The following is a 15,385-nucleotide window of genomic DNA, read 5'->3' as shown; positions in this document are numbered from 1 at the left end:
CTCCTCTGCTGTCGAAAGGTTTTGTGAGACTTTGCATATGTGGGTGTATGAGCAGGTAAGGCCTCACTGCAAAGCAGCCCAGCACTACTGGTTCTTTGAATTTAAGAGTTGAACCCTCTGTGCTCTCTGATGGAAGACAGGTAAGGTGGCATTTCTTTTTCAGGAGAGTGAACTCTCTTTTTGTGATTTACTGACCTGAGTAAAAGAAAACCTAAAAATGACATCTGTAAGTTGCACTATAAGAAGGAAAGAGATAAGTCATGTGTTATGTGTATTTATTTTTTTAATGACAATGGTGTTTTCATTGTATCAGTTGCTGCATTAGAAAAGCTAGTGTTGCACACTTGTATATGAAGCTATGAAGCTATGAAGCTTGTGGAGGCTGCCTTCCAAAAAAAATCATGTTTCTGCTGTGCTGCTTCAGCTCCTGCTTCTTTGAAGCATTTTAACATTAGGAAAGGCCTGCAATCATTGCAGAGAACAAGTGACACAGTAATTTTTATTTGGCATTTGAAGCTTTTGCATAGAAAACTTGCATATATATACACACATATACAAAAGACTGTATACACACACACAGGTGCTTTTATACAGCAGAGAAATCCCATTTACAACAGAGTAGAATTTAATTATACAGCAACACCTATATTAAAATTAAACAAGGTGTATATTTTAAATTTTATTTTGTTCAAGAATTCTTCCTTGTACACTTCATAGACTCCTAACATCAGAATTTTCACTTTAAAAACTGCAACACCGTGCAATTTTAATGTAAACAAAACATTACATTGACTAAGTAATGCATTGCCATATATACACACTAAACCTTTTTCTCCAAGTAACAACTACTACTTCTTTCTTCTTGTAGTGAATCCTATAGCTGGATTCTTGCATTGTGCCTTTTAGTAAATAAGCCATAAAAATTTTCCTCCCAGTTCTTAACTATAAAAATAGAAAAGCAAAAGCTTTTTCTACAGGAAAGAAACTGCTACCTAAATCATAATTATTCCTTGTTCATGTAACTTCCTTGAATCAAGCTCTCAATGAAAATGGCATTTAAAAGCTTTGCTATTATAAGAAAAATACAAATTCTGTCAGAAATATTTTTCAAATGACTTTATGCTATGTCTCTTCCAGACTACCAGAACAGGTTTTACTTAGTTCAGCACTGTCATCATCGGAGTTTCTGCTTTCCTGAGTGCAGGTTTTGCTTTGCTCAGTGTCCTTGTTATAAGACTGTCCACCTTCTTGACAGCTGGAAACAGCTGACTTCAGTTTTTCCTCGATTTTATCAGCTGCAGTGCACATTTTAAAATCTCTCAGGCTGCTTATTAGGGTTCCATAGGCTCCTCTTATCCCGTGTCTTTGATACCACACTTCAAACAGCTTAATCTTCTGTTCAGATGTATCATTCGCGTAGTCCCGAACAGTTAGATCTATGACGGGTTCTGGTACTTTATGATTACGAACGAACGTCTTGACTTGTGGGAGTGTCATCTCCTCCACAATAGCAGCAACATGGCTGCTCAAGTCAACATCTAGAAGCATAAAAGGAAATTAATGTTCTCGGCAATTATATTTACTGTTTTTGTCATCTTATTCAGACTTGATATTTTCCTGATAAAAAACAGATTAAGTTTCAGGCATTCATGACTCGGTACATTTTATGTGTAATTTTTGTACAATATATAGCAAGTCTGCTTTCACATGTTCCTACCAAATTCTGGGTAATTCATGCATCTAGGGTTGTAACCTTATTGCTTTCTACCACTTAAAAAAGAATATTGGTTCCCCCTGTAACCTGCTCTGTTGTACTCTATCATTAAAAGTCAGATCATGCCTCATGTACCTGCTTTGCTCAAAAGAGCATTGGGAAAGGTCCTGAAACTAGACAAATCTTTTGTTGTGATATAGCCTTGCAGCTTATGTTCCCTTCCTATTGTGTGTTACTATTGTGGATTTGCCTATAAACGTAAGGCAGGTTTGTGTTTCTGCAATCCCACTGCTGGCAGTAAAACTACACTATTATCATAATTATCCATGCGATTAGGAATCCCTGTTGCTGACTCCTAGTGTCTGTATTGCATGCAGAACAGAAATTCACCTGCTGTCAATTAGAAACTGCTTCCTTTGCAACAGAAATTCCTCCTGAGGCAAAACTTTCATGACACCACTAAATGACTTAATAAACACAATATGAACTGGCATTTCTTTAATCAAGTGTTCACTGTTGTCAGCTCTAGGTGGATAAACACAATATGAACTGGCATTTCTTTAATAAAGTGTTCACTGTTGTGCTATAATGACAGCTCTAGGTGATGGTTAAGTCTACACAAAAATACCCTTTTTTAGCACAGGATTTACTTGTCTGTTTTTTTTTTTTTCTTATACTGAATTTGGAGAAGTTACTTGTTTCTTACCTGTAGGTATGAGAGGTACAGTCTGAAAAGAGAAGCAAGAGAGAAATGAGTAGAAACAAGCTTTGTAAAACACCAACCTCATATAAGATGATAAACACATTCCATGACACTTCTGTGATTTTATTTCTGTTCTCTCCATGACTCCCTTGTTCTATAAGCAAGGGAGTTGGATTGGACAGACAGACCTCTTCGAGTTAGGGAATCACCTCATGACTGCTATTGCCTAAAAGTATGCATGGGGACGGGTAATCTGGGCCAATGGAGGCCTGATGATTTATGAAGTTTTGATCTTGGTCATATAACTTAGGAATGACATCAACAAATCCTGAAGAAATAATACAAGGTTTCTCATACTTCTCCCATAAGATTCCTTATGGAGAAATTTACTTCATTAATGTCATAAAAGAGAGCCATGCACATGCTTCGGGAGTCCCAGTGTAATTTAAATGGAACAAAGTTCCTTGCATGAAGCTGAGTTTTCTGTGATCTAAGCAACAATACTTACGTAAGGAGGCTCTTCGGAGACTATTTCATCCGGGTTCTGCTTGCTAGTATGACACTTCTTTTTCCTGCAGTCTGAAACGAAAAAGCATTTTTAAAATCCAGGACAGTATATCTTTCCTCTGGGCTCCAAGAATATAAGACAGCTGAGTAAGCAGCTGAATATCTTATTCAGAGTGCAATAGGAATAAGGAATAGGGAAACACTTACAAAATACTACTCCAGGTGTTAACAGTAGTGATAGAACTAGAACTAACAAAGCAGTGCCCCACCATGGCATTCTGGAAACAAGACATGAAATTTACATCAAGAAATGAAACACAGCAACACACTCTAAGTTTTAAATAAGATTGCAACAGATTATAAAAGCCTTTTTCTTATCTCCTAATGGCAGAAGTGTCCTAGTTTAAGCCAAGATGAGGCCAATTTTATTTTCTTTATTTTTTTTTTTTTTTCTCTTTCAGTGACATCTGTTTTAAGCAGCAAATTTACCAGCTAGTGGATTGATAATGTCTGAATGTTTATAGATACTGCTGAGACCAAGGACACTTTGCTCTGCTTGTTGAATTTGCTGCTTTGGACACTGAAGGAGCAGAAGAGTCATATCTGCAACCATCCCATAGGGAAGAGTGGACTAGATAGATGGCAAAACTGACCACAGTATTCCATCCTATATATAAAGTCAGGGATCACAAAAGTCAAGCCCCTTCCTTTTTAATTCTTCCCTTATCTTCCATTCATGGTTGGCATCCAGGGAGGACTCCCATCTGTCCATCACCATTGATCCCTAGGCTTATGTGTTCCTGACAGTCATAACTCTCCCCTCAGCTCCTGTCTGCTGTGCTGCTCTCTCCAGCAGCGCTTTGGGACATTTCGCAACTGCTCACAGCTCAGGACAGTGCCCCAGGAGTTGCTGGGGGGGGGGAGGCAATAGGGTTTTGCACATTCCTGTACATACCTATACATATTTATACATATTTTCTTCAATTATTATTTAATTAAACCTGTGTAGTTTAGTTTTCAATCAAGAAAGTCTGTCTCCTTGTTCTCTCTCTCTCTCCTTTCCCCACCTGGGTGGGATGAGATCAGGAGCATTATTGTTACTGATTCAATTGCTGATACAGAGTCAAATCATGACAAGAAGCTGCCTGTTTGTTAAAGTCTTGCCTATCATGAGTTGCCCTAAAAAGGCAACTACATCTGCACAGTGATCAAGGGAAAACAGAAATCATGCTCCACAGGACAGTACAAGGCCCAGTAGATATGATACCCTTAGCTGTCAGGAATCATTACAGGTTGCTGTGTAGAACAATACAATTGCAATAGTGTCTAAAAATACAGCAGATGCTAGACCATGCTAGGTTTTCAAATATACCTTGGGCTCCACACACAGTGTCTGAAGTTGAAGTACATTGTTTTGTAATTATGCCGCTTTCACATCTGCAGAAAACATAACCAAAAATTATTATAGGACTTGTTTCTCTCTTGATAAATTCTGCCAACAGAGCAAATAAAAATCTTCGAACACTTTTTATCAGCTAAATATTTCATGTATCAAGATGTTGGAGTTTGTAATTTAACAGGTATCAAAATAATATGGAAAGGTAAGGGAGTGGAAAAAGGTGTGGAAATGACTTTCTGGAAGTAATACTGGGTCACCAAAAACGGGAGGAAACCTCAGACACTTAATTACACTTGTTTAAAAAGTATATACAGACTTGGAGGAGATATAAGTTTTTCTTCATGCCTTTGAAAAGCCTCCACAGATGCAAGTGAAGTTGACTGAGCTAAGTCAGCTCAACAAGTTAAGTGCAAAGGAAAACTAGTATGCATAACCTGTCTTGAAACTGGATGGAAAAAAGTGTGATAACATATGATATTAACAATTTAATATTTAACCATGAAGACACAAACTTACATGGTACATGCATCGCAGTGTGTACATGGTAGAGAGGAATTGCAAAAATGGTTCTTTGCACAGACGCATTCTGTGTTCTGAGCTGGGGTACAGTTCTTTGCAACCTCCAACCCTAAAAGAAATTTCTTATAGTTTGTTAATTTGAAAAAGTAGCCATAAAAGCAGGCCTCTGATCTTGTCCTTAGACTTATGTGGTTTTAGCTCTGTCACTGTTGGCACTGATGGGTTAAATTTTAAGAATGACCTGGCTTTTATACAGAGCTCTGCTGCCTGAGTACTGGAAATATGGACATGGCAAAGACAGCTCTGCTGGCCAACAGCTCAAAAACCTGAACATACAATAAAATACTTGCTAGAAGAGGACTCATTTGGCACGGCCAAATGTTGTCAGCTTTTCTCCTCATAAGCGTACTCGGGAGATCACACACATAGCCAACCTCGCTGCTTGATGTTAGAGACAGGTTCTTTATTCTCATTGATGGAGAAATGTAATCTCTTTTTGAAGATCTTCAATGACAAGAAATTCCACGCTCTGTTTTAAGCTAACATAATTCTTGATTAAGTACCAAAACAAATGAATTAATTTTCTTCTGTCTTCAGAGTATATAATGAAGCTACCTCCATCTATGAAAAAATATTTCTGCACTAAAAATTAAGTATCTTCCTACTATGAAAGCTATTTTCATATGCATATAGGAATAGAAACAAATTTTTGAGTTATCACATTAGGTGCCCTGTTGTCACAGGAAAAGGTGTTATATTCCAAAATGTATTAAGCTCTACTGTAAAAATGGCTGAAGCCATTCATGAAAATACTGCACATGAATGATCCTTTGACTGATTCTAAAGAAACTTCCGTGGTAATTTTTTTCCTGACTAATGTTTCCTACTAACTTCTTTTCAACCACATTATGATCCATGGGATAATGTGACTAGTCATCCCACTACCCTTTCTTCTCCCTTCAGTTTAACTAATAGTTTCCTTTGTGGCACTGTGCAAAATGCTGAATTGTTTTGTTGTACTCACCTTCATTCCCACCAAAAATTTCTTATTATAGCAGCTAAACAGAGAAAAATTTTGTGTGCATCTGGAAGTGTTACAGGGAGGGGAAAACACTAAGGGTTGATATTCCAGCAGATGATCTGTGTACAATCATATTGCAGTTAAGAGCTGTCCCGCTAGTCACAAAACTTGATTTTCAATACGAGGAACAAAGAATTACCATTTCCTAAATCTATGTATATTACAACTACAACTACAAGATAGCTGGTGGCACTGGTAGGAGACCAGCTTAGTAGATCTAATAAATAAATAAATAATTTAAAAAAATAGATTATTGGTATTCATGCAACAGGTATTGAAATTTGGGAACCTAATGTCCCCCAGAAGTTTAATGCAAAAAAGGCTCGTAATCGGATATTAAAATGACTATATAGGAGAGGACCTTCTATTATCTTTTCCCACACCTGTGGATGCTGGTAGACTTCGCAGGGAACAACCCACAGAAAGTAGGAAGGTTTATTTGTATTTTCTCTAAATAGAATCTCTTGCCTCTACTACTGAATGCAGAATACTAGGATAGGTGGGTCACTGGTCTGACCCAATAGGGGATACCTCATGGTCCCATAATTTGGTTGTCTAACCCACACTTCATCTTGATTTTATAAAAGATGTCACTCTATCAGCTCCACCAATTTTGAATAATATTATGAATTACAGGAAAGACTATAAAATAAACTATTAGGAATTCTCCCTTTCCTGCTTCTTACAACATCCCTCCTCTTTAAAACTACTGAATGCAGAATACTAGGATAGGTGGGTCACTGGTCTGACCCAATAGGGGATACCTCATGGTCCCATAATTTGGTTGTCTAACCCACACTTCATCTTGATTTTATAAAAGATGTCACTCTATCAGCTCCACCAATTTTGAATAATATTATGAATTACAGGAAAGACTATAAAATAAACTATTAGGAATTCTCCCTTTCCTGCTTCTTACAACATCCCTCCTCTTTAAAATAGAAGAAGTGAAGAAGGGAGATTTTTTTTTTTTTTACTTGACTGTAACCAGTTTGCATAGGGTCTGCTTTGCAAGGACTGCTTTGGCTGAGCAATAGCAGATATAAGGAGAAATGACAGACCAGCGTAACTTTTATTATCCTTCCTACTTTTTGCCTGATGAAAGGGAACTGCAGGATAAACTTGTGACTTTGTAATAAATTCCTTCATGTACTACCACTAAAACATTTTGATTTGCATGCTACCCACTAATTGGAACTTGTGTACACTTTTCAGTCAAATTGTGTATCAAAAGAGAGTAAATGGTAGAGTTGTTATTTCTATAGATGTACCAAATGTCCTGTCACATGAAGAGCATCTCAAACACTCTTCCAAATCGTTGACATGATCTATGTACTCCTTTCCACTTTGACATGGAACACAGTGCTTGCTAGTATCTGTTGGGCAGCTGATATTTTTAACAAAACCTGCAGAGACAGAAAAAAAAGAATTAAGATTTTCAATACCTTTGGTCAGAAGCCATCAGCTCTAAGACTTGTGTTAGACCTCATTTTTAATCCCTAATACTTTTTGATTTACAAAGAGCACAGAATGTATGTTCTTTATGCATACAGGTACACTCTTCAGGAATGTAGTATACACAGGTTCTGATTATCCCTCCTCTTTGTCCAATTTAGGACACACCAAACAGAACTGTACATGCAAAACTGGAAAACCCATTAATATATGGAGTCTCACAAGCAAAAGCCTGTACTTGCACTTTTTAAACCTCTTCCAAAAATGTAATGTAATTCTTAGCTCTCTTCTGACAAGCATGTTATGCGAGAACTACTATCTGTAGTGTAAAGGTATTGGTGCATTGAGCTCAATAAATACTTTAGAAGTGTCTGATGTCCTGTGATAGAAAAAGCTACAGCTAGAATGAAGCATTGCATGCAGGAAATCACAGCATGCCACTTGGCTATCTCAGCAGAGAGCGATTGTGCATGTTGTGGTTTCCACTCTTAAAGACTTTTCAACACAGTCTTATAGTGATACTCACCACGATCACATTTCTTGCAACACTTGATGCCTAAATTGTATTCCTCCTGGTTGCACTTAATTTCTCTTTTAGCAATGATCCTCCCTGTAATTACTTTTTCTGTTATGTGTATTAGGCCTTCAGTATAATTTTTGCACTGTGATTCAGCAATTAAGACAACCACCTAGGAAAGAAGAAGAGCAAGTTATACAAAAAATCTCTCAAGAACTGTAGGTGTGTTTTGCTACTATCACAGAGTGGCATCAGTACCGTTACTCTGTTGCTAACCATATTGATATTCACTCCATTTTTGAAGTTCTTCAGTACTTCAGAACAGTTACTGGACAATAAGGGCACAGATTTAATTCTGCCAACCCTATGACTACAGGTATTAATTGTTTGAACAATAATATGAATTGTAAATGACTATGCCATATCCTTAAATATAGCGCAAAGCAAAGAAACTCTCACTATTTTATTTAAGAGCTTTCTCTTCCTTACATCACTGTGGCTGAATCTTTCATCAAGAACTTCCTTAATTAAAATGATATCAATCTTAATTTCTTGCCACTCTACTGTTGATTGCAAACTGAACAGTTAAGACATCTTCAAAGAAAAATAGAAGAGAAATGTTTTAATCTCTGCCAAAAATACCTGCTTCCTAAAATGATCTTGTTCTCACTTTGTTTTCCAATTCAAATATTTATCTCCTTACTAGATGATGCCTATATGCTCCTGAAAGAAGTAGCATTCTCCTTTCATATTATTTTAAACTGTGATGCATTTATTTGAATATGCTGTCAAGTTAAATTATGGTGTTAGGGTGTTTTTTGGGGTTTTTTGTTTTATTTTTGTTTGTTTATTTTTGTTTGTTTGTTTTTGTCACTAGTCAGCTTTACTAGCTGTCCCTGTCCCACCTCTTTTCCTGGTAATAAGAAAGCACTGTGGACCAGATGCCAAGTCTTGTGTTTGTTTGTTTTGGCATTAAGGTCGGAAAATGAGAAGGCTACATCCACTATTGCCTGCCTCTTGGCTATAGGTTGTAGGCAAATCTGTATATATTTTCCATGCACTAAGTATGAGATATCTGTACAATGGAGTTATGTAATGCTTCTTGGCTGGAGAACTAGATTGCCTCCTAGATATATTATTAGGAAAGACAGCCTGAGGACAGGCTTCCTTATCCCAGTTTCTGCTGATAGTTTGGAGCGACTTGAACATTTTCACAGTTGTTTTTTTTTTACATATGTGTTATTTTCTATCTTTGTGGAGCTGTAACAGAAAAAAATTAAGGTAGTCCTTGCCTTGAAGAGTTTAATTAAAGAGCAAGAAGAGTTAATGTAGAGCTCAGCTTATATGTTAATACCTTAAAGAAACAGTATTTTGTATTTTACAAAAGACTCAGATATACACCAGGAGGGATACTGAGGAAGGGAGATAAATGATGCCTGGGAATGGAGCAGTGTTGCTGTCCTCGGCAAAACAAAAAACCAGGTGAAGTTGTAAAAGAGAGAGGCAGCAGGGTACATGTTTCAGAAAGGAGGGAATGAAGATGAAGAGTAAAGAAATGGAAATGAAGAGCAAGGCAAAGAAACTGCCAAATCTTCAAAATAATGGTGCATTGTGTGGACTGACAGTCCTTCTGATCACAGATTCACTCACATTTTAAATCAGCATGCAAAAAATCTTGACTAGAATAATTTAATTTTTCTTGGATATTTCAAAGAGGTTAATTCTGAATGGTTAGTCATCTTTGAACACTTCAAATTGAAGCTTAACACAAATTTGTTTCTGTTAATGCTAACAACAAGGGACATACATATTTAAGGAATTCTCTAAGGACCGGTTATTTCTATTGTTACACTTTTTTATTCCTACCACAAGGTGGTATCTAATGGCTCATTAATTCAATCTTCATGACTTTGCGTGAAACTGCTTGGATGCTGATTGTAACTTTAGAGAGATGCAGAAAACTCTTATCTTAATTAACTTTTTGAAAAACAGGTTTGGATTTCAAACTGGGCTCTCAAGTGAAGGAAGTGTTATCTGTGGCTAGTCAATTGAAATAACAAATATGACCAGTATCTGCTGACTTCTATAAGTAGGTCCTTATTTTGACCCTCTAGTATATTCAGAGATGGGAAGGTGAAAATAATTTACTTTACTTAGCAGCCATCTGTTTCAAAATGTATATAATATTAGGTACTACTCTGAAATGAAGAAGACCTTTCTTTGCACCTGGAGAAGAAGCTTTAGCTGCTTGAAAAGCAGTTTTGCATTTGAGAAATGGTGGGTATGGATGCTCAGCCTGTCATTTCCTCTGTTCAGTGCTCTGACTCTCTTCCTTTGCTGCCTAAGCTTTGAGGATGCTTTTCGCCAAACCCCTGTGTAATGATGTTAAAAGCTTAAATTAATCTAAGGTGTAAACTGAAGCCGTCAAATGGATGTGCCAAAGCAGGTTTTTTTTGTTTTCCTTTTGCCTGGGAGAACTGTCTTGTTACAAACTGGGATAGAAAATCTGATTGGCTACTTCTTAGTAGTTGTTTTTTAGAGACATGCATCCAATCCGGCTTGGTTTCGCCTGAAGCAGCGTGAAACCCCACATCTCCATTGCTCCTCTGCCATGTGTCATACTGGCCCAAGGGAGTGGACGGTTGTAGGATGACACCAGGGTGACATTTCTCATCCTGGCTCTCTGAGCTGGAGGATCAGGACACCCTGACTGACCTGACACCGTGATGCCCCAGCCAGCAGAATTGTCCAGAAACGAGGCAGTCTCTGAGGTGGGGAAGTCCTGAGGCAGCATGATGGATCTTTGGCCCACTCAGGAAAGCCGACGGCACCAGAAAGGTGGCAAGACAAAGCAAATGCCGCTTGTGAAGTGAGGAAGTGGATGGGGAAATGGCTTCTTCACCTCCCTGTGCTGACAGAGGAACTGTGACTCAGCGGGGCTGGTGAGGAGCGTGGCAACCAGCCCCACCACCTGCTCCCTGCTGTGCTCCAATGCCACAGCCCATGCTCTGAGGAACACGTCCCAGCCTGGTGGTGCTTGCCCAGCACCCTCCTCCTCACCGGCACTCACAGCCACACCTGGAAAAGCTCTGCACCCACAGGGACATCTGCGTTCTGTCTCCAACACCCAAATTTCTGCTTTCTAGATCAGAGAAGTCAAGCTGGTTTTTTTGAGGGAAAATAAAAAATAAATGAAAAGACCCTGGGCAACAGTAAAGAGGGAGAGCGAAGATAACCATAGCCCTAACGCACCCACAAATGGCTCCTGAGCACGACTCAGAAACTGGACGGCACTGGAGAAGCACAGAGCATGCACAGAAAAGGAAAACATCCAGAGAATTGTGCAGAAAATGGGCTATAGTGAAAGGAGGGAATATCTTTCTAAATTATTAGTCAGTAAAATTTAGCAGAGTTTCTTTTTGTGTTCGCTCAACGCCTGCAAACACAGTGTGTGCAGAGATGCAGCCCTCCCTCACATGATCAAACCTCTCTGCCTCTTGCCTGTACTTGTACATAAACAAGCAATGCTGATACAGCGAGGGGGAACAGAAATGTAACACTTTTCGATGGAAGCCCTCCCCTCTCACTCACGGAGATGAACTTCCTGAACTTACACTTACAAGAAGTGGGGACCACTTCTCAGAATTTTACATTTAAGGGGCACCAAAGACCTACATTGGTTCTGCTTGCAGGACATCTTGTATCACCTTCCTGTACAATGAGATAAGCGTAGAGATTTTATAGCTTTCAAAACTTTTCTTCTCCTCCTGGATTTGCACCCTCTTAAAGCAATCAATTTACTGTAGGGAATTTCTGTTATGTCTTACAGGGGAAAAAGTTAACAATCAGTTTCCTGTGCATACCTTAATTGCTTTCCTTGTTATCACTGAGCAGCAAGTGCTAATAGTGAAAAGAAAGCACTTCAGGGGCTTTCACAACGGCAGGAGTGATAGGTGCTTTTTTTGTGATGTGTACATTCAAACTGCAGCTGTATGTTCTCAGCCTGAAATGACTCAGAGAGTCTGTCTTTTGTTTTTCTCATCTGAACCTAAAAAACAGTTGTTGTATCTAAACTGAAGACTTAGATTGAAGTGAGAAGTCAATGGTAATAATATTAGAGATATCTAACCTCAGCAGAATCCATAAAAATGATCACATAAGCCCAAATTTGTTAGTTTCAATCCTTGCTTTGCATTGCTATTTTGTTTGTTTGTTTGTTTCCCTCCTTTTGCCCAGGCTTTTAAAAGACCTTTCTGCTTCCCTCTCCTTTGCTTCTACAGTCTTCCAAAATCCTTTCACCAACAGGCATCTGCTAAGGAGATTTAGAAAACTTGTTTTCATCTGCGGTCCCAGGACATAGTGACAGGACCTGTATTTTCTTCAAAAACCAGTATGATTTGAGGATTCCCAGGCCTCCAGTTCTTTCCATATCAGAGTATTCTTCATAACGGGTCAGCTTCATCCAACTGAAAAGTTTCAGCAGACCTACTTTTTTGGGGATCTATTCTCAACTTTGGAAGTGTGTGAAAACGTTACTTGCATCCAGGACTTTTAAAAGCTTCCCAGCTTTTAACCCTGAGGAAAAAAAATATGTTTCTGCTTTCTCCTGTTTTATTTAAAATTCACTCTATTTTTAGCAAACCACTTTTTCCATTTATAATCCATAGATGCCTATGGATGAGAAGGCTGATGCCTTCAGATCTTGCTGGCTTTTTTTTCCCCCAGTCCACATTTGTCATATGGGGCAATGTGCATGAGTTCATTAGGGGCTTTCTAAGTGTTAAGAAAAAGGGGGAGGGGAAAATTTTTATTACCCAGTGGGACCTGAGAAAAACTTTAATTTTCTAAGTTTTTATTTTCTTCTGGTACTTTTGAAAAAATGGTTGCTAGAGTTAGTTACATTTTAATACAGTTTTCAATGCAATTCATCTCTCTGGAATTAAATCTGTCAGGATGGCTTTTTCAAAAATTAATTTCATACTTTATTAAAAGGATTGTCTGCTCTAATCCTTTTACAATGATAAGTAATTTCTGCTTCCAGTATCTCCAGTATAATGTTTCACCCATCTCTTTTTTTCCCACCAAGGAAGAAGTTGATAGTTGGCACCAAAATAACCACTAAAAATAGTATTTCATATTCTAAAATCTCTTATGAGAAGGGTAAAAAGAATTCAGTTCCACTTGCTGAAAACTACCAACGGGAGTTGGTATTGCCCCAAAACTAGAAGCATCCTGATCTTCTTTATGTTTAAAGTGAGATGCATGTGTTCTGGGCCTGTGAGAGTGAGATGCCTCAGTAACTGTCCAGGGGCTTAAAACAGTTGCAATCCACATTCAATCCATTACTATTTCACATCTCAGCTGACATACATGCAAATTATGGCAACGTACTAGGATGTGGTGGCTGTAGGGTTGGTTATTTTGTTTGTTTTGGTTTTTTTTAGGAGTACTGTACTAATGAACACCTAATAAATCCTATAGAATTTGAGAGAGTTGGAGCAATACTAATAGCTCCCACCTCACATTTGTGTTGTGGCTAAGGGAGAATAAGATGTGTAGAAATTTAGCAACTCTTTCCTTTTTTTTTTCTTTCCCTTTTTCCTTTTGTAACACAATTCAGTTTTCTTGTTGACATTTTCTCTTTGTTCAGTGAGTTGTCTCAAGGATAAAGGCAGTTAACTGTGGAAATGTGAGTTGACAAATGCTTCCAGACTTGAGGCCCTTACACTTTTAATTTGAGTCGGGTCATGCCATAGCTTTATGGCTGAATATATGTATACATTTAAATGTGTGCATCAGTTGTCTGGGAAATGAGAAAGAAGGGTCAGAACAGTCATGAGGGAGTCCTGTTTTCAAAGGTTTGTGTTCCAAATTTCCAGAAAACTGCCTGCTCTGTAGTTGTATCAGACAATGACAAAACATTTAAAGAACACTTCACTGTCTTAAGACGGCCTGTTCCTTTAAAGTGTATCTCTGGGTGGTATGTGGTTTTGTGGCTTGTTTTACAGCATAAAGTAAGATAACTACATAGGCCATTACTATTTTGTATCACTATTTTGGCAACTGCTTCTACTTAAATGCAACATGAACTTGCTTGCAAAATTGAGGTCTCATTCAACAAACTTTCATATTCTCATTTAATCAAATTAGTATATCAAATATTGCTCAAGTTTACTGATTTATAAGTAGTAGAATAACATTAAAAAAAAAGCATGTGAGAGTGCCACAGTCTTTCTCAGGAACACTGAAACAAGTGGAAAATACAAATTATATTTATTCTCTGGGAGGCGAGTAATAAGAGTATTTTTATGTTAATCTATATTCTAAATAGTTCTAAGATACTTGGCTAGATTGATATTTCTGCTAGTTTTTTGCAGCTCCTATACAGAATTAGAGAATATACACTCCTGTTAGTAGATGAAAATCCTTCTTTGTATTTAACGATGCTCTGGTGGTTTGTGCAGGGGCTTGGATATAACCCTCTAAATCACTTTGAAAAGTTTACTACATGTTATATAGTGAGTCAGAACAGAATTTGAATAGCTTTTACTTCAAAATCTGATTTTAACCTACCAAACCCTGAAGCAAACTGCATTCATTAGGAATGTAACCACACCGTGAAGAGATTTTTGAACGTGAAATCCAGTGAGTTCTCTCTGAAATAGGTGAGAACTGGGGCTGAGGAAGCAATTTACATCTGATCTTCACAGCCAGGCAGGGCAGGGCTTACTGCCAGCTGCCTGATTCCCACTATCTGACCTCTGGGCTCAGAGCAGGGCTGCCTCTGCCCAGTACCTTGCTGCCCTGGCTGCTCCTTGGCCTCACGTGTTTGTACCAGTGGAGATCCCTGGGCTGCAGACACTGAAGCACTTCCTTACCCTTTGTTGACAGTAGCCCTTCAAAATGGGTGTTGGTGAAGATAACTTTACCGACGAACAAGTTAGACACGTGACCTAAGATCTGAAGCTGCAGAGACTAGTACTATGCATGCAGAATGATTAAAACAAGAAAGGAATGCCCTGCCACGCCACTTCCAGTAAATGCACTGGCACTTCGTGCCACTGGACTTGGACTGTTTCTCTAGCTTCACCTGGGCCGCCATCAGTAGAAGTTCAAAACTCCTCTGCCACAGACAATTGCTTCCCTGTTGCTTTACCAGGTCACTGTGTTACGGATCCCCGAGACACAGTGCAAGTCAGCCTTCACTAATGCGGCCTTTGCCGGGGCATGTACCCACCCAGCCAGAGACCTAACCGTGCTGTCCTTGCGGGGACACTGGACCTGCCTCGCCAGCATCCCCGGCAGGTTCTGGGTGGCTGCGGACCCGCCGTCCCTGGGTCCCCCAAAGCTGCGGCACATGACCCAGCCTCCCTGACACCCACCTGCATCCACCCTCCTTTTCTTTCCCATCAAAGGGCTCGGGAAGGTCGGTGAAAGCAATTAGCTCAAATCCCGGAGAAGTTCGTTTGCTGCTGCCACCGCCCGCCGCA

At 38.9% G+C, this 15,385-nt stretch overlaps 1 protein-coding gene across 1 annotated transcript; it reads right to left on the bottom strand.

Annotated features, from left to right (window-relative positions):
• Positions 1-1,122: 1,122 nt before the first annotated feature.
• Positions 1,123-15,254, bottom strand: FAS (Fas cell surface death receptor). The gene is given in 9 exon segments (XM_010000101.1): positions 1,123-1,565; positions 2,421-2,442; positions 2,926-2,996; positions 3,132-3,202; positions 4,215-4,361; positions 4,840-4,951; positions 7,195-7,329; positions 7,905-8,067; positions 15,150-15,254. Coding segments are annotated over 9 exon segments (1,269 nt in total).
• Positions 15,255-15,385: the final 131 nt, after the last annotated feature.

Source organism: Chaetura pelagica, unplaced genomic scaffold, assembly GCF_000747805.2.
Source record: "Chaetura pelagica isolate M959 unplaced genomic scaffold, ChaPel_1.0 scaffold436, whole genome shotgun sequence".
Classification (NCBI taxonomy): domain Eukaryota; kingdom Metazoa; phylum Chordata; class Aves; order Apodiformes; family Apodidae; genus Chaetura; species Chaetura pelagica.
This window is presented reverse-complemented; position numbering and strand designations above follow the sequence as displayed.